Below are 23,362 nucleotides of genomic sequence, written 5' to 3' on the forward strand. Positions count from 1 at the left end.
CAGCATGTTTCTCGGGTTACATTTAATGGTGTGAAGTCATTAATTTAAAGTAATTTCAGGGAGGTCTGTTTATTTGCACTCCTGCCATCAGGCTTCAGGGAAGAGTCAGAAAAAAGGGTATTGGGGTCTCACTACAAACCTAACTCTAGTTTCCTGTTCTGAAGTTTAATACCACAGAGAGTGCAAATCCCTTGTTTTAGTCAAGAAAAATCGAGGAACTTGGATTTCTGTAAGAATCTTTTTAAATGTGGGAGGAGGAGAAAACCACTCTAGGACTATTTTAAATAACTTTTGACTGTTGCCTTTGGGCATACATGTTTGTAACAGGAAAGTTTAAACCCAGCGGTTTCTCATGATAACTTCCTGACCTCCAGATTTTTTACATCCATTTTTGGGTGTGTGTTCATGGTGCATTTGATATGCAACTTTCCTGTTCTTAAAGAAAGGAATGTAGTTCTGGTCCTGTGGAAATCAAGACAACACAAGAAGTGAAAAATATGGGCTTTTTAATTAGCTTCAGTTTTCCTTGCTGTCTGAAATTACTTTGACAAATGTATTATTAAGATCCTGTTACTGGAAAAGTTGTCTTTGGAAAACACTTCCTGTGTGAAACTGCTACAGCAGTTGAGATTTGGCTCTTTAAAATGGCTCTATTTTTTCGGGAAGGGAAATAGCAGTCTAAAATCTGATCTCAGTTAAGCAGACTAATGATGTTTCAAACATTCCAAAACAATGGGTGTCATAGTAGTAGAGTGGGTTTTGAGATGGTGCAAACTTTTAAGTGTGTGGTTTGTTTGAATTTGTTTGATGGCTGGGGTTCTTGTTTGCTTGGGTTATTCTGTGGAAGTTTAATACTATGTTCGCTCTGAGTCTTCGCCGTAAAGGTTTTTTGAGGATCTCTACTGCCTAGGTATCAGACCTCATCTCTTTCCCTCTGCAGTGTGGCTGTGTAATCCAGTTGGAAATCAAGGCACAGCAGAGATTGAGAGAAGGACCAATTCAAAAAGAAACAGGATTTTATATTACACTAAGTAGCAGAAAATGTTCTGCATCAATTGCATTATTCATTTCCATATATGAGACAGCTGAAGCCTAGATTTTCATTATGTGAATTACACTCAGGAAAAAAATTCAAGTCAACAGGCGCTGAAACTTCAGACCATGCTGGGTAACTTGTCTGAGCTTGTGGTGAGCTCTGCCTGGATTCTGCAGTTAGCAACATCTTTTGCATTGTCAATTTAATTAATTGACAATTGAAATTCCAGGAAGTCCTGTAGCAGTCCTGAGGGCTTTAGAGATTTCAACCCCTTCCAGACTCTCCCTACCCATTTCTCATACAAGGCCCATAGCTTTTGTTTGTTGGATCAGATACTGCCCCCCGTGTTTATTCTGTTTCAGATAATCCATCCCCAGTCCGAATCTCCCATCTTTTCCAGTTTAATGACTGAAGAGTAATTTGTTAGCGCCCCCTATTTTTGGTAGATTTGTTCTTTAAACCACTAATATTTTCTCTCAGGAAGTGTCCTTGGAATGCCAGAGCATACCTTTGTTGATATCACCAGGGGATCAGACCTAGCCAGCACAGGGTTTTGAAAGGCAGGTCCTGCTTGACCAACCTGATCTCTTTCTATGACAAAGTGATGCAGTTGGATGAGGAAAGGCTGTGGTTGTTGTCTGCCTAGACTTTAGCGAAGCCTTAATGCCATTTCCCACAACATTCTCCTGGAGAAACTGGCTGCTTATGATATGGATGAGTACACTGTTCACCATGAAAATGAACTGGTTGGAGGGCGAGGCCGAGTGTGGTGGTGAATGGATTCACATCCAGCTGACTGCAGGTCGCTACTGGGATTTGCCAGGGCTCGGTACTGGGACCAGCTCTGCTTAATGTCTTTATCAAGTATCTGAACAAGGGGTTCAGATGCACCCTCAGCCAGTTTGCAATCAACACTGAATAGGGTGAGAGTTGCAGGAAGGCTCTGCAGAAAGATCTGACAGGCTGGATCGATGGGCTGAGGCCAGTTAAATGAGGTTCAACAAGGCCAAGTGCTGAGTCCTGCACTTGGGTCATAACAACTCCAGGCAACACTATGGGCTGGGGCAGAGTGGCTGGGAAGCTGCCCATGGAAAAGAACCTGGCACTGCTGGTCAAGAGCAGCTGAACATGGGCCAGCATGTGCTCAGGTGGCCAAGAAGGCCAAGAGCATCCTGGCTTGTGCCTGTGGCCAGAAATGGTAGGGAAAGGAATTGGTCTCCCTGTACTCAGCACTGTTGAGGCTGCACCTCAAATTCTGTGTTCAGTTCTGAGTCCCTTACTACAAGGACATTGAGGGGCTGGAGCGTGTCCAGAGAAGGGCAGTGGAGCAGAGGAAGTGTCTGGAGCTCAAGGCTTGTGGAAAGCAGCGGAGGGAGCTGGGAGTGTTTAGTGTTGTGGGACACACAAACACACACCCCCACACACCCCTTATTGATCTCTTCAACTGCCTAGCAAGGTAGGAGTCGGCCCCTTTTCTCCATTTATGAGTGACAGGATAAGAGGAAGTGGCATCATGTTGTGCCAGTGCAGGTTTAAATTGGATCTTAGGAAAAAATTCTTCACTGAAGGTGTTGTCAAACATTGGAGGAGGCTGCCTAGGGAACTGGTGGAATCACCATCCCTAGAGGTATTTACAAGATGTACAGTTATGGCATGGGAACTTAGGGTCATGGTTTAATGGTGCACTTGGAAGGTGAACAGCTGAATTTGATCCTAGAGATCTTTTCCATAATAAATGGTTCTACAGTTCTGTACTAAGAAGCACCAATATACTGAGTATGTTCATCAGTTTATCGACTGTCTATTTTGAAGAAATGCAGCTGCCTCTCCTGAAGTTTTCCTCCAGCCTTATCTTTTTGGTTTGCTTCAGTGCAATTAACTTGAATGCCAGTGGTGTTTTTGCTGGCAGCAGACTGATCTTACAGCACAGTTCAATCTTGTGTGGGTTTTCCAGACAGATATGAGCTTCTTGTTTTCCAAGCTAGCCAGTTGTGAACTTGCTGAGAACAAGGTATGTGTAAGGTGCTAAACTAAAGCTAATGCACTTATTCTTCATCAAGTTCATTCATGTCTATGTGGAGTGCAGATAATGCATGTTCAAGCCCCCCTGGGAAAGCCACAACAAACCTTGAAAGTGCTAAAAGCTTTGTACAAGAACCAAAACTAAGAGAGCAATTACTAAGAGAGTTACAACAAAAACATCTCACTAAGAATATTCTTCATACATCATAAAGCACACATCAGTTTTAAACCTGTTGTATAAAGAGCCAGAAACAAGAATAAAGCTAATATCTAACTTTTCTTTCCTTGTGAGATGGTGCAGCTGACTTTCTACTTCTTTTTAGAGCCATTTCAGTGACTGAATAGTGGTTGAGCAAGGACAAACTTAAAATGCAGATAGTGGGTGCTAGATGGAATGTTAATAGAGGAAGAAATGGATGCAGCTTCTCTTTCAAAATGATTACGTGTCAGTGTTGCAAAGCAAGAAAGCAAAATTGTTTTTTTTGGAGAGGATGCAGAGATTGATGGCTTTTCCAGTTTAATGGCAGACTTCCAAAGTATTTACAGTAATGAGGTACAGCTTGCCATTAAAGTAGCAATGTGAACTGTTTGTCATGTGTCTGTCATGAATACTAACTCCCATGGAGGAGGTGTTGTCTCTAGATCTTGGCAAATTTGTTTTGCCAAGCTCACAATTGTCTTTGATTGGGGAACTTATTTTTGTCTTTATTGCTACTGATGTCCTGTACGAAAGAACTGAACAGAGGACTGAAAAAGGGGAAGAGAGCACTTTGTATAAGTACCTTGTCTCTTTTTATAGTAGTGATATTCTGTGGCAGTGCCAGTGTGTTTGTCTGGATTCTCAACAGCACAGATGTTCCAGCTGCTTGGTTTATGTGTGGTATACTGTGTCAACCTTGTCACTTGTGTTCAAGGCTTCCTTTAACTGAATGACAGTGTAGCAGTGACAGGACAGACACATAGAAAGCTGTAAACTTTAGGGAAAGCTCAAAGCTTGAAAGGGCATCAGATCTTTTCCAGGGCAGAGCCTTGCCTGGAAAGAAGCAAAAGTACTTTCAGTCTTTCTTTGCACTTGGTAAAGGTGAAAAAGGGTGGAGGGGTTGTTGCATTGCCAGTAGCAGGACCAGAAAGCACATGCAAGGAATGTGTGACAAGGCAACCTTGGATTCAGTTTCAGTCTTTCTTCTTTTTAACTGTTTTTAGAGTATGGTGGTAAGTGGAAACTGCTCCATTATTTTGCCCAGAACTTCTTTGCACCACTGCTGCCTGTGGCCTATGAAGATAAAGGGATGTTGCACATTTATGGTGTCTCAGATCTTCATGAGGACCACAAGCTGACTTTGAGGGTAAGTGACACCTACCTCACTCTTGTGTGCCTCCTACAAAGATGTGAGAAATTGAAATAAGAGCATCTTTGTACAGACAAGCTTCAGTAAAGCCATGCTCAAGCACTGTGAGATGCAACTCCAGTGTTTAATCTTAGGGGCAACACTAACTTTTATTAAAGTAGTGTGTAGTGCTTCACAGAAAAAGGAATTGCTTTGTTTATAGCCTGTAGGTATAAGGCTGAAATGACTGTTGAAATCTTAAAGGTGGTTAAATAGAACAAATGTGAGAAATGGTACCTCACTACTTAACAAAACTCTTCCCTGGGTCTTAGAGCTAGATAACCTGATTAAGCAGGGGGGAAGAAAGGATTGTGCCATTACTTACCAGTACTCAGACTATATGCTTTGGAAAAAAGGACTGGATTATCTTCTGAAATATGAACAGCACATCTTTAATTGGAAGGTCACCTATGCATATCACCATTTTGCAATTGATGCCTATAATGTTTTCTGATAATGCTATAGAAACTGATAGGATTTTAAAGTCAGTATTTGGACTGCTGTGTTTTCTTGTAGACAGCAGTCTTCCTTTTGATTTTGTTACATTTTGTTGCTATTAATCATATGGCAGCCAGACCCCAGATGACTTTAAGGACCATTTTCCACTATGAGATACAGCTCCTCACATAAAGTGTGTCCCATGTGAAAATAGTGTGAAGGATGGAAAAACAGACCTCGAGACCTGGAATAACTCACTAGTAGTATGAGTATGTCAGCTCCTAGATTATTGTACTGTCTGGTGGGCTTCCATGATTTTTCAGATTTATGGGGTTACTTGTATGGAGTAATATATGGCACGGAAAATGGTTGCGATTTCTGGATGCTCAGTTTTTAGAGTAGGGACTGCATTTAATGAAATTGTTAATTTTTGGTCTGAGTTATTCTAACAGACATGAATTCAGATTTTCTGATAGCAGCAGAGAAGTGTTGGCAGTAGGATAGTTCTGATGAAAACTGTATATTGCACTTCATGAAGATTTGGAACTTAACTCTTGAAAGGAGTTAAGATCTATTTCTGACTGCAGCACTCCTGTTAAGGCAAAAAATAACTGAAAATTTATGAAATAGAATGTTGTAATTCTCATTAAGTGCTTAATTTACAAGTTGTGCCCTTTAAAAAGGGTGTATTCGTAATGCATGGATGATGTCTGGGAATGTATTTTGCTGTATTCATATAACCTTCATAATCCCTTTTAAGATGATGAAGGTTGCTTCTGTTTAAGAGTGATTAAGCAGAAACTCTAGCATACCCAGTTAGGTTGCATCAGATAATGCTGAGCAATCTCAAGAAAATCCTTTGAGTTTTTTTTTTAATCCAGGAACGGAGGAAAAGGAGTCAACAAATTATTCATTCAGTAATTCCATTTCCCAGCACTCCCTTGGTAGGAGTTGGCAATCTCTACCTCTCAAGGAACCTGGAGAAGACAAAAAAGTCTTGCAGGTCAAGAGCAGCTCCAGACTGTATGAAATGGCCCTCTTGTTAGGTTTTTAGAATGATCTAATTTTTATGCTGTATCTATTGTGTAGTTTCTTGCTAGGTGGAAATCATCTGGTGCTGTCAGAAAAACATCTGTTGTAATGCACAATCTGAAATCTAGGATGCTGCATTGTTTTACAGATGTAGCCTTTCTTCTAAGCTCTGTGCTGTCTCAATGTGCTTCATAGGTCGTTGTGCACGCCTGGAGCTCTTTGGAGCCCGTATGCACCCTTGCCAAAGAAGGTGTGACTGTTAAAGCACAAAGTGCTGTCCCCATCTACAAGGAGTCCATCAGTGACCTTCTGGAAAGATGCAGAAATTGTACCAGGAAAAGCTGTGTTATTACTTTCTGTCTCGTGGGAGAAGATGGGCTCCAGAGTCCTACAAACCATTACTTCCTTTCATCACTCAGGGATGCTGTGGGATTAGAGAAGACCCAGCTTAGTGTAAGCATCAATCATGCTAAATTACTGTGTTTAGTTTTACTAATCCTACTGTTTTGGGTTGTTTGCTGGCTATGCAGTGTCTGATTCCACTGAATGTTCTCTCTCCTTAGTTATTGCTGTTCTGGCTTCCAGGTTGAGTTCAAAATCGGATTTTTTTCTGGTGTCACTAGATGTCTATCCAGATAAGACTGCTGGGGTTTGTTTGTTTGTTCATGGTTTTTTGTCTGAGCTTTGTTTTTGTTTTAAAGAATGAAGTCTCCCTTTCATTTATTTAGATTGTCTTCCACCTTGCAGCATTGCTCCTTTCTTTCTTTTTTGTCCCTAGACAGCAAATAGCATCATAACAGCTGTTCTGGCTTGCAGACAGCACTGTGTATCAGGATGAGGTGATCCTAGTTCAGTTGAGTGTGGAGTGCATTATCATCAGCAGAATTTCCTCTGGAAGTGCTCATGCTCTCAGATCAGTGTAACATTGCTAACATGTAGTATTACATGCTCTTTTCTTCCTCCTTCAAATCCCTGCCCTCCAGTAAGGGTTCTGATTTGCATAATAGTGATTATTTCTTAATAGCTGGTATGTCAGTCTTCTAAACAGGCAAAAAAAAAAAAAAAATCATCCATCAGTGTTATATAACCCGGTCATTTAGTCAATTTGCTGTTTTTTCCTAGATTTCTTCTGCTCCTAGCAAGCTTGCTGTTTATATAGAGAGCTTGCATGCCCTGCGTGTGTGTGTGCACACATTTCGTTAAACCTCCATTCTTAGCATGTACATCTTACTGGAAAATTCTTAATCATCAAATGGGCAGGATGGGGGACCTTTGTGTTCTCACATTTAGCTTTCAAACTACAGCTTTGCTCTTTAGCACTAAACTGAACAAGGGGGGAATAGAGGTCTAATCTCTTTGAATCTGGACCAGCATAATTGCTTTACAAAAAGAAAATGGGCCAGATTTTCTCTTCTTATCTCTTTCACAGCAGCACAGCCTGCCTCCTGAGTATGCAAAGAAAAGAAATCAGCCTGTTTTAATTCTTTTTCATCTAGTGGTATAATCTGGAGTCTGAGTCATGCTGTGGGGAGGTTTTTTGTTTGTTTTGGTTTATGAATGATATCATCAATAAGAAAAGCTCTGCAACTGGAGCATTTTTGGAAAATTTCATTCCTCTGTATTTTAATGGTGTTGTCTTTGCAATATTAACTAATAAGGATAGCTATCAAGGATAAATGCAAAGTGGTCATTTAAGAAATGCAGCTGTGATTTAAAAAATTACTGTGTTGGGAGAGGCTAGTATGTCTATACTTAGTTACTAATAAATTAACTAGGCTTTCAAATACATTGCTAATCCAAGAGCTACCATTCGTAGCATTGCTTTTAAAAAGCATCAAAAGCATTAATATTTCTTCAGGAAACAAAATGTGTAGAGGATATGTGCTTTTTCTCAAAAATGAATAGTGTTGCTTTTCTTGTAACTGGAATATGATGCCTGCACTGAATGTAATTTGTTCTTTTTTTATAGATGGTTAACTGGTATTTGAAAGTTAAGTAGCATAATCGTTCATTATGGTGAATCGTGAGTGCTGCATGAAAATGTATCCTGGAGGGATTTAAAGTCTCTCTGAGATTTACGTACTGATAGAACTTAATACAAAACATTATACCTTGACCTTGTATTTTACAACTATTTTTAAAATATATAGCTAAATTAAGTATAAGGGCTTCATTGGCATGATGCATTAAGTCTTTCTGTCTTACTAGGATTTTTACCATCTTTTGCTTCTGTGTATTTCTATTATGTACATAATTGAAAGGGCAAGCTCTTTTAGTAGATGTGAATTGATAAATTGAGTGAAGTGTTGGTGAAAGGACAAATCTCTTTCACTGCAGTAAGTATGGGATATCAGTGCTATGTAGAACTCAGATTACAGTTATTCTCATAAAATTACTCAGATTATCAGTTATTCTCATAAGAAGATGGCAAAGGAATAATACTTCTTGGCATTTTTCCACAATCTGTATTTTTCTGTAGGAAGGCTCTAGTAATATTGTAGGTTTTGCATAATTCTCACATATGAAGAATACTATTTATGATCAAATTTGGTTGTTCAGCCTGTTTTACTGACATGCAGGTCTTTCCCAGTTTAAGTGTAACTGGGGTCTCCTTTAACATGTATTTTTTTAATAATACATATTTTTTATTTCTCTTTCAGGCCTCTGTATCCCAACAAGATGACATTTATATATTTGTTCTTCAGACCACTGCAATTGCTCCTTTTGTTACTCTGGATGTAGGGAGTATAAAAGGCAGATTTAGTGATAATGGTTTCCTCATGACTGAAAAGAAGAAAATGGTTGTGTTTTATCCTTGGGAACCTACCAGTGTTGAAGAGCTAAAAAGTTCACTAATCTTGACCTCCCTACTGGATGTTGTCTGAGAATACTTCATTTCCTTCTAAATAAAGAAGGAAACAGGAGGAGATAAAAAAATAAGAAGAATTTGGCTGAAGCTGAAATGACGTGCACTGTGAGCTCACTGAAGAACACACTGTCTCTTCTTGTCATGTTATCTTTACATTGAATCAGCAGTTAAAATTAACAACAGCAAAGTTTACATAATATATGTGGTGTATTGAAAGCACATCCATATTTTTTTCTAGTTTCACTATGCTGTAAGTGGAAATTCATTTTAGGATAACAGCAAGGTATGCTGGGAGCAAGGCAGAAGGACAGGGAGGGAAGCTGGGACTACCTCCACTAGGCCATGGAGCCATTCCATGGGCAGGTTGCTAAACATTTGGCTTGTCTCTCAGCTGTGGTTTGAAATGCAGCTGGGATCTTGCTGGGGTTCCACAAGGATCCTCTGTCCACCCAGGCAAATACTAATTTTCTTGCAGAGCAGAATCAGCATCACAGTAGGTGGAGTTTGAACGAGCTCTGTCCCTGATGTCCCTCGCTCTCGTAAAAGCAGCATGTGGGCATTACTTGCTCGTGGTGTGGGGGGTTTGGAGCACGTGTGGGGGGAGCAGCTCTGTGTTCCACTGGAGAACTCAGACTCGAGTTGTGATCGCAGTATTAATGAGCATGTTGATGCTTTGGTGTTAACCAAAACCGACATACTCCTGAGCAAGAGGAAGAACTTGTAGATGAAAGGGAAATGATTAATTAAGAGTTTCTTACAAATGCTTTATTGGGTCACCAAAACAACTAACTGTAGTTGGATCTGGTTCAAAACAAGACCTAACTAAAAGAAGATATGAAAACAATCCAAATATGGATGTGTATATGCCAATGTTTATAGATTTTGTAAAATAGATAGGAAAAATGACAGTCATGAGTAAAACCTAACAAATGCAGGCGCTGACAAAGGAAATTAAAAAGCTATTCTGAGAGACATCATGGGCTAACAATACCAGAAAAATCCTTCTGGTTTTTTTGGTGTCCTGGAATCAAGGTGGAATCAAAGCAGCAGTAAAGTCAATACAAGGTAAGAAAAAAAAAGTGGAGAAAATATGATTATTATGTACTGCTGCAGTGTATTAGAAAAAGAGCAAGTCTCGATGTCTTTCTTTTACATTGATGGAGAAATGTCTTTTCCAGCAACATCTAGATAGACTTTCAAAATGGCACTTAATAATGTTAAATAAATAAAACTTTGGAGGAATCACTTGTTTAGAGACAATCAAGAGACCTATCTGGAGATCAGTGATATTTGTCTCAGCATATGAGTGAAGTCTGAGATATGTAGAAAAACTTTTGGATTGCTAGAAGCAAAACCTGTTCACTAATTTGGATAGCTGTGATCTCATCTAGCCTGTCATAATTTTTAGGCAAAATCTTGAAAGAAATGATGTAGTACATGATTAATAAGCGATGAAGTGGCTATACAAATGAAGTCTGCCAACACAGTTATACATAACAGCATTCTATTATTTTTTTCCCCTGTTGCTTTTTGCAATTACGAGATTGACAGAGCAAAGTTTGGGCAATTTTTTAAATTATTGCTGTTTTTGAAGGTCAGGAGCTCCCTGAGGGGTAGGTCTCTTCTTTTCAATGAAAATCTTTAATTCAGCACTAGGTGCCATTATGAAAGATTAGCAATTGCTTAAGCCAAATACTTGAACTCAAAACAGAATTTAAAGGGGAAGGTTGACTGCCATTATTGTTTTAATATCCTTAATATGTTCTTTTGGTTTCCTGGTGTTGTAGCAGGTGTATATTTACAGAAGCTGTTTTCTCACCATGCAGCAGTGGCTGTAAGGTGTGTTTTAGTTAACCAGTGTTACTTTAGCAGTGGCATCGTGTGCTATACTGGTTACATTGTTCTGCCTTTGTCTCAGATTGGGGCAGAAATGGGGAAGGCAGCACTGGTACCCTGCCCTCCTATCCACGTACCCATCTTGCCAGCTGAGTGTTGTTACAGCTGCAGCAGCACCTGTACTGCCAATTCTTGTTGATGGGGGTTTGGCAGCAGGAGCCTTAGGAGAGCATTTGGTAGCTATGGTGCTTGTCCTCAGTGTCTTTACATTATTGGTGGCAGCAGTCGAGGGGACTGGCCGTGCCATTGTTCTTTCATTGCTGCCTTGCCATGTCTTGTTAAGGACTGGTGAATTCTCTTGTGCTGATGGCCTTTGTTTGCTCCTGGGCCCCTCTGGGCTGTTGTCCACTGATGGCAAAAGCAGCAGCCAGAGTGCCCCACAGCCATGACAAATGCCCTTCGAGAACAGAACTCGAGAACAGTTTTGGGAAGAAAACTGTATGGTGTTGGCTAATCTGTAGTCCTAAAACCATTCTCTGGCTGGGATTTAGGTGTGAACACATTCTGGGCTTGCAGAGACCATTTTGAGCTTTGGAGGGCACCAGTTTGTACTTTTTGACACACAAGGAAGACTTATTTTTCTCCAGTTTACTGAAGCATGTCCTTGGAACTTTTTCAAGTTCTGCATCTTCTCCAGGAAAGAAGCATGCGAATATATCTAAAAATTGCTCTCTAAGTAACTGTTCATAGTTCTGTTAGTCTTTCTTGTTACCTGCTGTTTGCATACCTTGTGGTCTGGACAAATTTTCTGCCTTAGAGGCACATCTTTCTTCCATACTGTTACTTCTGTTAGTTCCCTTTTGGTTTGGAGATGTGTAGCGAGACCATTTCAGTGACTTGAACCAGTGTCAGGAGCAGAGAAATGGGCCATTGACTTTATTTTCAGTACAGGAGAGCTGGGGTTTGAAGCTTACAAGCAAGCCTTTTTATTGTCAGAAATAAACAGAATCACTCTTTTCTTTCTTACCTACTTAGGGTACTAGGAACTCACGGTTTGAAATTTTTAGAACCGTTTTCAATCCAAGAGTTGTGTTTACATAACCCTGCTTTCCAGTCAGATGTTATAAGGTAGCAAAACAAAAGCCCCAAATTCATTCAATTAGTGTAGAAAACCAAAACTTAAATGAAAAAAGGCCATCTCTATAAGAAGTAGAGTCAGTCAGCAGAGACCTTTAAGTACCTGAGCTAGTGCTCTCCTGCATTGTCTATATGGCAAAGGTGACTGGATGGCTGAAAAATCCTATAGCACATAGGTTTAAATGAGCCCATGGGAATCCTCTGCAGCCTTGGAAAAACATACTCCAGCTTGGCTCCAAGTGGGACATCAGGCTGTTTCATAATGCTGAAAGGAGAAAATCAACTCCTTGGGAATTAACTTGCGTTGTCTTTTGTTGTAGGAGGAGTCTCGAAGCCAGCAAAAGTTTGGCCTGTGCCATTTGCCATTACTCTAGAACGGCTTTATTTCATCCAGACATGATCATCCAGAAAGGCCAGACGCTGTGGATGGTGAGTGAGTATTGACCACTGCACACTGAGCTAGCAAATGGGCACAACCATTCCTGTCACTGTAATTGGGGGAAGCAAGGAGAGTGACTCTTTTTCCTTAAATGTGTGAAAAAAGCATTTTACTTTCCAGGCAATGGAGAAAAGACAGTTCATACACCACTACATGTAGGTAAGATCTTTATCCTTGCAATCCAGAGAATCTCAGAATGCTGCTTAGAGCTTCCCACTACTAGTGATTTCCAAGTTTGTACATACATACCAAGATGATGCCAGGAAACGTACAGCTGTAGCAGCCAATCTAAAATCAAGAGCAGTTTAACTTTCTGAATCATTCATTTTATATCAGATGTAGAGAAAATCTGAAGAGATCTGTTGTCACAACTTTTGCTGCTTTCTATAAGTTTCTGATGTTTGTTACCACAGCAGAGTAGCAGAATAACAGAGTGAGCTCTATTCCACTGCACATACAGATTGAGGTTTCTCTCTATAAGCCAGGTGTAGACAGACACACTCAGTAGTATTTTTCTATCTCTAAACAAAGGGAAAAAACCTAAAAAGATTAAAGCCTTTTTAATAAATACACTGAAACTGAGAAGCTACGAGACTGTCATTTAATACACTTCCCTACACAGGGCCTAGGGGCCCTCCTGTGGATGATCACTAACCTGATAAACAGCTATTATGCAACAACATCTGGTCATGAAGGGCTTTAAGGAAATTTAGATCCAGGTGGTTTAAAAGCAGAGCTGGTCAGAACTAAAGCTAAAAGGTGTGCATAACAGCCAGGGTGCCCTGGTGACCTGCAGGATTGTAGAAACCTCAGTAAAAATCTCTGCCAGCACCATGAACTGTGTTAGAAATTCTTTGGAAGCAGAAGGTGTGTTTTAATTGTACAGCTCTCCTGGGGCTCAAAAAGCCCCCTCCACTCCTGGAATATGAGAACCTTTGCCTGTTTCTATTAGAGCTGAAATACAACTAGAACACTGGAGAAGTACATTAATTGTACAAAAATCTATATGCCTTAGACACTGCCTAGATGAGGGTTATAGATATAAGGACTGAAAGATAGAATGGCACTTTTACTATTACTCATCTTCTCTGGAAGTAATTAATGTTCTCAGTAATTCAGCTGGATTATAAAATTAATTCACAAGTTTTTTTCATTAGTCATAGTTCAATTCATTACAGCAGCTACCACTCTAAACATAACCATTTTCAAGGTTTATTTTGATTCATTTTCTCAGGAGTGACACCCAGGGTACTGAAGACTGAGCTGAGCCAAGAACCACACTGTCAACACTCCATCTTTGTGTCACAAAAATTGGCTAGAAGTAAGTGACAATGACCCTCTTGGCTTTTTCATCATGAACTCTGATGCCCGTTCTGTTTAGTTGGGCCAACATAAATTACAGGACACTCACCATCTCAGAATTTGATGTCAGACAAGAAGAAACACTGCTCATGAGCACAATTACTAACGGAGATTCTAGATAGCCCAAAGGAGAGCTGTCTCATCAGAAATTTGCTGAGACACTAAATAGTTGGTTTTAGTGTAAATGATTCTATACTGCCATAATGATGAGATCTAAAACAAGGAACAGGCTTTAATCTCAAAGCACAGCTGCTCAGCAGTAGCTGATGGTCCTGCTCTCCCTCCATAAAAGATACTTTAACTTTAGGACAGGTGGCTTGCAACCTTTCATTTATTTTAGTGCTTGGAAATCAGCATGATCATGTATCAATGCCTAAAACTGCATCTAAATCTTCAATACCGCTTGAAAAGTAATGTAAAAATCACAGCAAGCACAGACAGGAGAATTAATTTTGGGGTTTTATTATAAAAGTAAAATAAAAATAAGCATTTAAAAAGCACGCTTTTTCAAAAAGGAACAGATATAAAAAACTATTTACAAGTAGGAAAATGTCAAACTTGAAAAATTTTTTGAATAAGAGGCACCAAAGTTAAGTTAAAATACATTATTTGAAATATACAAGATTCTTTCAGGATTCTCTTTTTATGCCAAGTTGTCACTGTTGTGATTAAAGTAATGATTTTTTTTGCCAGCTATTTTATAAGCTGTTTGCATGCAACCGTGCTGCAAAAATTATGAAGAGAGCAGCTACATACTGTATCCTCTGATTGCTCGTGTGCTTAACCTCTTTAGTAAGTTTGTATTATGCATTAACAACTTCTTTTTTATCTGTAAAAGAAAATCCTCACAGGCCAGGGAAGCTCAGTCAGTCTTTCACAGCATCCAGACCTGTGTATTGATGCAGCAGTGGAGCCCTGGTTGTTGTAAATGGCTTGTAAATGAACACAATTAAATGTACTTGAGGAAGGAAGCAGTGGCCAGGAGTCACATGCTGCAGTTGCTATTTTTTCGGGTTCAGGTGGGATTCTTCCAGTGCAGTTTTGGTTGTGAGTTCCCTTCCCTCTGGCCAGGACGACACTGATGTAATTTGAAATGTCCCATTTGTTCCTGTAACTGCATATTGCTAATTGAAGATCACTAGTCAGCTATGTAATTGCTTTGCCCTGAACTTTCATGTCCATAGCCCAGGGCCATTTTGCCAAGTGTTAGTGAGGACTTGCTGGTCAGAGAGTCTGAGGAAGTGAAGCTCAGCTTGCGGAAGGAGGTCTCCACACCACTGTCACAGGTACTTTCGAGGTCTTGGAATCTGCTATTACAGAGCTCACCTGAGGGACAGAGAAAAGGGAAACATCATCATTTGTGTGGCTTAAGCAAGGTTGCTTTGTGAAAAGCCTAAGGAATACCAACCAACAGGGTTAAACTCTTCTATAGGAAAATAAGTCTACTGTAAGTTATTGTAATAGGAAAAGCTGTACTGAACGTTTCCAGGCAACTAAAGCATGTGATCTTATGTACTGCTGGCAGAGATCAGCTTGCAGTTGGAGTTTGGAGGGGATGAGAAGCCTGGTGCTCTGCTGACACTAATGCCGTCAGTGCACTTGGGTCAGAACTCTGCCCAGCTGTGGTGATCACAGGGCAGAAGGTACTCTGGTTCTCAGAGTCACACTCTGTGCAAGTGTACAACTCCAGGAGGCTTTTAATTCATGTTATTTCAACTTACAGATTTATTTTTGAGACAAACACTTGAAGAGCTTTTATCTAGTAAGTGACCCCAAATAGGAACAAGTCAGTAGCCTCTATCACCTGTGCAGCATCCACAGAAGGAGTGCCTGACTGCAAGAGCTGAAACTGAAGGTACAATGTGGGATCAGTGTGACTAAAACAGTGGTGGTACCTTAAGAGTTCAGTCTTGTTTTTCTAGACAAACATCTTAAAATAAACTATATGATGCCCTCCATGTTACAGAGGGAGCAGAACCCCTCTTACCCTTCAAGATGAATCTAAATGGGCAATATGTGTACAAGCACGTATTTGGGTGGGTGTGAAGGTTTATTCATGACTGACCAAACACTTTTCTATAGAGAATAAACTGGCACTGTTAGACTGGAATGGAGTGACTGTGGTGTTTCTTTTTTCTTACTAGAAATACCTACAGTGTTTTTACACAGGGTGTAAGTGTCCACATTTGGCTATAGGCAGCACTACCACTGTTTGTACAGGAAATAAAAAATGTTTTTGTTACTAAACCTGGCCTGGCAGTGACTGAACAGCCCTGGTGACAAACTTCTCACAACTCCTCTTTCTCCCTGCCCAAAATCACTGTAGGACCTCCATCGTTGAAGGTGCTCAGAACTCAACTGGACGTAACATGGGCAACCTCATGTTCCACTGGCCATGCTCTGAGCAGGTAGTTGTCCAGCAGGACTGCCTGAGGTCCTGTGTAACCTAAGCCATCCCCAGTTTCTTTGCCTACAGAACACTGGGCCATTTTGAAGTGCTACATATTGTGGAAGGAGAAATGTAATACTGAAGTCTTACTGAGAAGTTTAGGAGCCCAAAACACTTTTTTTAATACCACTACAGGGGTGGGGAGGGGGGAAGTAAAAAAGCTAATAGCACTTGTACACACCTAGGAGATAACTGCCTATATTCCCAGTACATCTAAGACATTACCATTAGGAAATGGCAGGTGTCTGGTTTTAGCAAAGGACAGCAGTACAATGAATACTGTGATGCAGGCATGCTGATTCAAGTGGTTAATATTTCCTCTTTTTCCTATGCCTAGCAGATAACTGTGGTGAGAGCAGCAAAATATTTCTAAAACCAGTAAGCAGGTGAAGCAGTATGTGCAAGAAGGCATGAAATCCTAGCAGTCCTAGATAGAGTGGGGAGGGAAAACTCAAAAAAGTCCTAAATAAATAGAAGTCTTCATATTTTGCTGTCAGTTTTACCTGTCTCTCCATTTGCAAAGGTGAGCGGTGATGATGATGGAAGAGCTTTTGCTGTGCTGTCTTCCCGGGGAGATGGTCTGCGTGAGATGGACAGTGCTTCCTGAATTATTGCTATGGCTTCTGTGTGATCCATCTGTCTCAAAGCAGTGATCAGTTCTTGAACTGTACCACCAGACACCTGAAAGAGCAGACATCACACACTCAGCATCATCCAGGCTGGCTAGAACTGAAGGGCTGTGCTGTCTGACTGCAGGAGAACGAGGTTCTCTATGTGTATCCATATTCTTTATAACCTGTTGCAGCACATTACCTCATAGTTATCCAGCAGAGTCTTCGATGGGGAAGGGCTCAACCTGAAGGCATTATTAAGTATGCCAAGACCCAGTTTTTGTGCTAGGGTGGACCAGTTTTTGGTTGGATCAGGTAATTCCAATAGTTTGTAAAGCTGCATCTTGGAATTCTCATTCAGCTCTCTCAAATGTCCTGGGGAACAGAGAAATATATTAGTTTATTATTTATACAAGACATGCACCAGTTCATTTTTAAGAAGAAACAAAGCCAAACTGAAGGCTGTTTGAGAGTTCAATCCCAGCATTTACAAATGTATTGCTGCAATACTGCAAATGTACTCTTTGTCCTTGAGACATCTTAAGGGAATTGTTCTCATTCTATGACTTGAGGGGTGGAAGGGCACCTCTTTTCTCTCACTAGCTCAGTTATAAGCAGGGCAGTGTCTTCTGCCACTACACTTTCAGTACTCAATTACTAGAGGGATATCAAGTCAAGTTTTTATAGGTGTTACCTTGTGTGAGTAAGTCCTCCAAAACCTCTGCTGACTCGTAGGGTTTGCCATTTAATATGTCATACACCTAAGAGAGCACATTAAAGTCAGTATTTAGGAGAAATCTGGTTAGTGTCTATTAAGTCTCAGCAGTGTTGTATAAAATTCCATCTGTAAATCAGCATTTTTCGCTCCCAGACTCAGTGTGACGAAAAATACTGTACAAAACCTGTGCTAAACTTTAGGGAGAAATCTGGAGAAGTTAAATATCCTTTTATTTTAAGCTGTGTCATCTGGCAACTATTTTCACGACACAGAGGAAGTCTTGGCAGTAAATAAACGGCAGTAGCAGAGACAGCAAGGAGCTGCTGCCTGTCTGCAACTAGTCATTGAAAACAAAGCCTGGGTTATATTTTCACCTAAGCTTGGTACTCCCCAGCTCCAGATTATTAGAAATGCTGACTGCTATCCTTTACATTAACACCAAGCCATATGCACAATAATCAGCTTAATCACTGTTTGGGTAGAACACAGGAATGCATTTTCCCACCACACACAGGCTGCAATTCTGAAGAACACTCAGCAAAGAAACCTATTGGAGAATGGGCTGAAACACAAGCTGCCCACCCAGGTAAATACTTTCCCACACTGAAGACTCTAGTGCAACTACTTCAGGAACTGCCTGGTCATTTCTGTTCAGCAGCATTAGTCAGTTCAGTGGACCTTTCCTCCAGTGCTGTTTCATCAGGGGAGTTTTATGGCTGAATTAGCTTAATTTTTGATGGCAAATTCATCTAATTAATTGCAATAATTTTGGATGCAATGAAAGGAGCTGTCTGAGAGAGCTAAACTATCCTTTATAATTAGAAAAAAAACACAAAAAAACCCAGCAAAAAACTAAAAGAGAAAACAGACCACATACCTCAGAGTTGGCTGCCATATCCAGTGGTGTTGTTCCAGGCACAATCCCTTCATCATCATCTTCATCCTCTTTCACATAATCTAAGTCAAACAATGGCTCAAAGTTCTCAATGTGAGGATTTGCACCTGAAAAACAAGTGTGTGTGGAGAAAAGGGGCTTCAAGTTGCTTCTCAATAATATTTAAAATATGCGTTCTATGTACTGAATGACAAATTGGCTAATTTAGCTACTCCAGGTAAATTATATTTTATGTTAAACTAGCAAGTATATCTTTTTTCAGTTATATTTAAATGCTGTCACATTTCTGTACAATGCTACTCTCCATTATAAAGAGGGGAAAAAAATGACAAGCTGATCCTTAGGGCCCAAAGAGTGAGGTCGGGTATCTACTGACTCCCAGTCCCATGTTGCCTTACACAGCCCAGCATGCATGTGATGAAGGGATGGTGTGATGCTGCTTTTTAGAGTGTCAGAGAAAGTTGGGAGTGTTTTTAAAAAGACCAAGCAGGCAGGCCTCAGCAATGAGAGGGTTGGGATTCTGTTTCAAATGAGAAAAATCAGGTTTATGTACAACTGACAAAATATTCTAATAAATACTCCAACCTAATTCTTCCAAAGTGACAGCAGTAGGAGACAGCAATAAGCTCATGCTTTAGTGATGGTATTTTTTTGGCTTTTTATTTCTAAAGCAGTCCCACACTTATCCCAGATACACAAAAAGATCTCTTCTCCACTTCTTCAGCTATAAAAGCTACAAAAGATACTCAAGAAACTTCCCAAAGTCCTCATAAATTTTTTTTTGACCAAGATAATTTGCCTTTCCAGCCATTAGATGGTGCTGAAGAGTGATTAGTACAGCACCTCAGAGCAGGACTTTGAGGAAATTCAGACCTTCTTGCTTTTAGTATCTGATTTCCTCCACCCATTTAAATTTAGACAAGTTCACTGGCACAGTCTTTTCTGCTTGCAGCCTTCTAACTTGAATTGTCACTGTGAAAGAAAAATCTCCAGCAAAGATCTATTTCCATACCTGCTGCTTTGAGAACTGCTGCCAATTTTGTTGAGCCCCTTCCAGCTGCTATGTGAAGAGGAGTTGTCCCATCATATGTAGTGCTGTCCACATCTGCATCACCCTAAGTTTTTGTTGGATGGTAAAAAAGAAAAGAAATCTGTACAATGCAGCTGCAGAAGCTTATGTCAGCATAAACACTGCTATTGTGCAAGTAAGCACCATTCCCTGCCTGATTGCATAAAAATTCTAACTGTGGCCTAAAAAGAAGGAATTAGAAAGTAACTACAACTGGCTACATGCATAGGATGGTAGTGTGTTCCAGTGCTAGAGCAGGAGGCACAGGGTCTCTCCAAATTGGTCAGGTAGATAAAAGCTACTTTGCATCCCCTGTAAGAGTTCTGCCATCTGATTGCCTGTGGCCTTTGGAGTGGGAGTGGTGTGCACAGAATCCTGCCCTCCTGCTGCTCATCAGAACAGCCAGGCTGGTAGCACACCCATAGATGGGCACAGAGGAAAGCTACACAGCCAGCTGGGGTGTGCAGAATGAAGGATACCAGGATCAAGGTGTTAGGATGAGACAAATATTTACAGATTACACAACTACATCTCTCTGCACATCTCTATACATGTTCTACTTCACACAGAAGAAGGGATCACCTTGTTCTTGGTAACTTCAGTGCCTGCCAGCATTATTTCAGTTAAAAAAAAAAGAAAAAAAAAAAGTTAGGGTCACAAACTCTGAATTCCTCAGCTTGGGCAAAAGCTTCCCCAGCAGTGCTGGACAAAACAGCAACATTACCTTGTAACTTTGCCACTATACCAGTTCAAGTAATCTAGTCAATAAACAGGAAGCTCCTCCCTTCTTCTGTCATTCTGAAGCATTCAAGGATTGTCAACAGCCTTTAAATATATAATTGAAAAGACCTGGAAGAAAGAAATTCTGTCCTTACCTCAAGCAAAAGGCAGCCTGCTAAGGGGATGTTCTCTTGTTCAACAGCCAAGTGCAGTGCAGTTCGTCCAGATTTTTGTTCCTGAGCATTGACATTAATTCCAGCAGCAATCAGCTGTTTCAGGCAGGACATGCTATTTGCCATCACCACCATGTGAATTGCACTGAGACCTACACAAAACCCATCCATCATTTGCATTAATATTTGTAAAATTCAGAAATGTCAGAGTAACGAGTTTCAAAGTGAGAAAATTGTAAAATGAGTTACAGTTACTGTAGTTACTTGAGCACAAGTAATGTATTTTGCCTGCTTACACACTAAATGACTATAGAATCATAGAATTGTTTGGGTTGGAAAGGACCTCAAAGATCATGTAGTTCCACCCCAGTCCTGCTGTGGGCAGGGACACCTTCCACCAGACCAAGCTGCTCAAAGACCCATCCAACCTGGCCTTGAACCTACTTTTAGGAAGGATGCATCCACAATTTCTCTGGGCAATCTGTTCTAGTATCTCATCATCTTCACAGGCACTTCTGTCTTAGATCTAATCTAAACCCACCCTCTGTCAGCTTAAAGCCAGTCTCCGTTGTCCTGTCCCTACATGTTCTCATAAAACACCTCTCTCCAGCTTTCCTGTAGGCCCCCTTTAGGTACTGGAAGGTGCTGTAAAGTCTCCTTGGAACCTTTTCTTCTCCAGGCTGAACAGCCCCAGCTCTCCCAGCCTGTCTGCAGAGGAGAGGTGTTACAGCACTGTGAGCATCTTCACACCCTCCTCTGCCCCTACTCCAACAAGCTCATGTCCTCCTTATTTACGTCGGGGGCCCTAGACCCTAAGAGAGCACTCCAGGTGGAGACTCAGGATGAAGTTAATAATGTTAATAAATATGTTCTTTGTGCATAAATTGAAACTTGGAGAGTCAAACCATGCAAGGAAAAAAAAATATCAGACTATATGATGGAACAGAAGGCAGAAACTACAGAGCTCACATAGATCATCTTTCTGCCTTAAGAAAATAGGCTTAAAAAGAAACTCTGCATCTTGGTGCTAAACAAGTAGGTACCCCACACTGGCCCCATCTGCCACTGAACATCTCTTCTAGAAAATGGTTTGGAGAGTAACAGGTATATTTTAGTATCATCCTCCTGTAAAGTCACAGTAACCTGACACCTCAAGAATACCTGCACCAGAAAGATAATAAAAAAGTCTTTTTTAAAAAAACCAACCAACACACTACCAAAAAATCCTCTCTGAAAAACTGAACACAGTTTTTTGAATCCATGATGACAATTTTAGGTCAGACATTTCACAATCTGTTAGAGCAGGAGTACTAAATTAAAATCTCCTGTGCACTGAAAAATGGGAGAACTGTCTCTCTGTGGTTATTTTACAGGCTTTAATTCTGTATGGTCACAAAGTACCAGATATGAAACTCAATACTACTCCAGAAACTATTTCTAAGGGGATTTCATTCACTGGACAGGAGGAAACATTTTCTTCTGGGGGGATTTTTTTAAAAGACCAAGGGTGGCATAAGGAACAAGATGAACACAAGTGTTTGAGGTTCTGTGAGATTGAAGAGAATGTACAGTGACAAAAATTCAAATCCATGCTGTGTCATATGACCATTACCAATCTTCCTGTTCTGTATAACCAGAAAACTGACATGCCTGTGCTTTCTCACCTGTGCCTGTGCATATGCAAAATGGCAAAAGATGTTATTTTCAGGGTCTATCTACCTGTGTAGCAACACAGTGTTGGTAGGAATTGTGGTGTGTTTGTCTAGCAGGAAAGAGTAAAATACAGCCGTTATCTTTCCATACCTTCAGCATTGGGGAGGTTGACCATGGGAGATACGTTCTCATGCCTGAGGAGTAGACTCAAAATCTTGTCATCTCCTTCAGTAGCAGCTAAATGTAAGACAGAATTGCCGTGGCGATCCAGAAGGCTGACATCTGCTCCAGCCTTCAGCAAGTCTTCCACCACCTTTGCCTGCTTTGTGATTACTGCCAAGTGCAGGGGGGTCTGCAAGTGACAGAAGCCATGAAAAAATAAGCACCAGCTATATCACTTGTACAGAAATCTCTGAAAGCCATAAAATCTCCTCGTGTGAGAAGACTGTACACATATGCAAGCTTTTGGTTTGTTGGCTTTGGAGTGCTGTAGCTTCTTTTCCACTGAATACTACAAATAGGGTTTCTACTTACTGGAAATAAAAGCTGCGTTGCCAATGTCAGCAGCTGGACTTTGGGAGGAAGAAAGATGTTGCCTGCTCTATAAACCAGGACACTGACCTAGCTATTTGAGCATTGCAGTGCAAGGGACTCGGGAAATGAGATAATCCTTGTGTCCCCCTGCTTCCACAGCTGCCCCATCACCAAGCTCATGGCACAGTGGGAGCACACATGTTTTCCAGGCCCTACTCAGATCCTTTAGCAATGAACCATGCTTTCATTTTGCTCCTGAATCACAGATTTGCAGCCATGGGCATAGGAGTTCCTTATCTCAAAATGGCTACACAGAAAAGAAGAAAATCCTGCAATTATGTGCACTTGTCAAACTGCAGAAAAATTGTGCATTTATGCCATGTGTGTTGAACTAGCTGATCCCATTTGCACATTCCCCATTTCTCCGCACCTGCAGCACTGAGCAGTGCTCAGACTGAGAGGTTTTGGGACCTTCCAAAGGTTGGTTGCATATTGCATTCTTGTCAGTTCTGAGCAGCATCACACTGAACATACAGATGCATGTTATTTAAACAGTAAGCATTCTAGTGTGCTCTGGAAAATAGTATTTCCAATACTAAAACAATTTAAAAATTGAGTAAGGTTCCATATCTAGATTATATTGACAGAGGACTTTAAAAATAAAGACTAAATCCAGTTCTGCAGAATAAGCTTGTGTTTGTCAATAGATCTGTCAACACATTTGCAATTAACAACTGCATCTATAAAAGGTATATGTCAGCTTTCAGAATATCTGTAGAGAAAGAAAATTCTAGCCCAAGCCTACACTCTCTTCTAGCAATGCCTTAAGTTGAAGGTAGGAAGAGATGTAGAGGTTCTGGTAGTCAGGGATTTATTTCCTGTGTAGAGCCCAGCTTTGCTTCCTGTTCCTGTTAAACACAGGGCACAGAATTCAATTCAGAACCTTCTGCTTACTTCCAGCAGCTTCCACATTTCAAACTT

The 23,362-nt window shown here is 40.6% G+C and overlaps 2 protein-coding genes across 5 annotated transcripts in view; one reads left to right on the forward strand and one right to left on the reverse strand.

Annotated features, from left to right (window-relative positions):
* Nucleotides 1-15,669, forward strand: part of MANBA (mannosidase beta) — a 51,789-nt gene extending 36,120 nt beyond the window's left edge. Inside the window, exons 15-18 of the mRNA XM_077782959.1 lie at nt 4,262-4,404; nt 6,112-6,369; nt 8,577-13,518; nt 15,283-15,669. Of these exons, the coding sequence (XP_077639085.1) occupies nt 4,262-4,404; nt 6,112-6,369; nt 8,577-8,801 (626 nt within the window). The 3' untranslated portion in view covers nt 8,802-13,518; nt 15,283-15,669. The remainder of the gene's footprint in view (nt 1-4,261; nt 4,405-6,111; nt 6,370-8,576; nt 13,519-15,282) is intronic.
* The window catches only part of NFKB1 (nuclear factor kappa B subunit 1), a 57,664-nt gene continuing 48,301 nt past the window's right edge, over nt 14,000-23,362 (reverse strand). For all 4 annotated transcript variants that reach the window (XM_021531451.3, XM_021531450.3, XM_077782958.1 and 1 more), the window contains exons 17-24: nt 21,998-22,199; nt 20,177-20,346; nt 19,245-19,347; nt 18,215-18,339; nt 17,314-17,380; nt 16,822-16,994; nt 16,512-16,689; nt 14,000-14,885 (exon numbers count right to left, since the gene is read on the reverse strand). In XM_021531451.3, the coding sequence (XP_021387126.1) occupies nt 14,698-14,885; nt 16,512-16,689; nt 16,822-16,994; nt 17,314-17,380; nt 18,215-18,339; nt 19,245-19,347; nt 20,177-20,346; nt 21,998-22,199 (1,206 nt within the window). In that variant the 3' untranslated portion in view covers nt 14,000-14,697. The remainder of the gene's footprint in view (nt 14,886-16,511; nt 16,690-16,821; nt 16,995-17,313; nt 17,381-18,214; nt 18,340-19,244; nt 19,348-20,176; nt 20,347-21,997; nt 22,200-23,362) is intronic.

Source organism: Lonchura striata, chromosome 4, assembly GCF_046129695.1.
Source record: "Lonchura striata isolate bLonStr1 chromosome 4, bLonStr1.mat, whole genome shotgun sequence".
Classification (NCBI taxonomy): domain Eukaryota; kingdom Metazoa; phylum Chordata; class Aves; order Passeriformes; family Estrildidae; genus Lonchura; species Lonchura striata.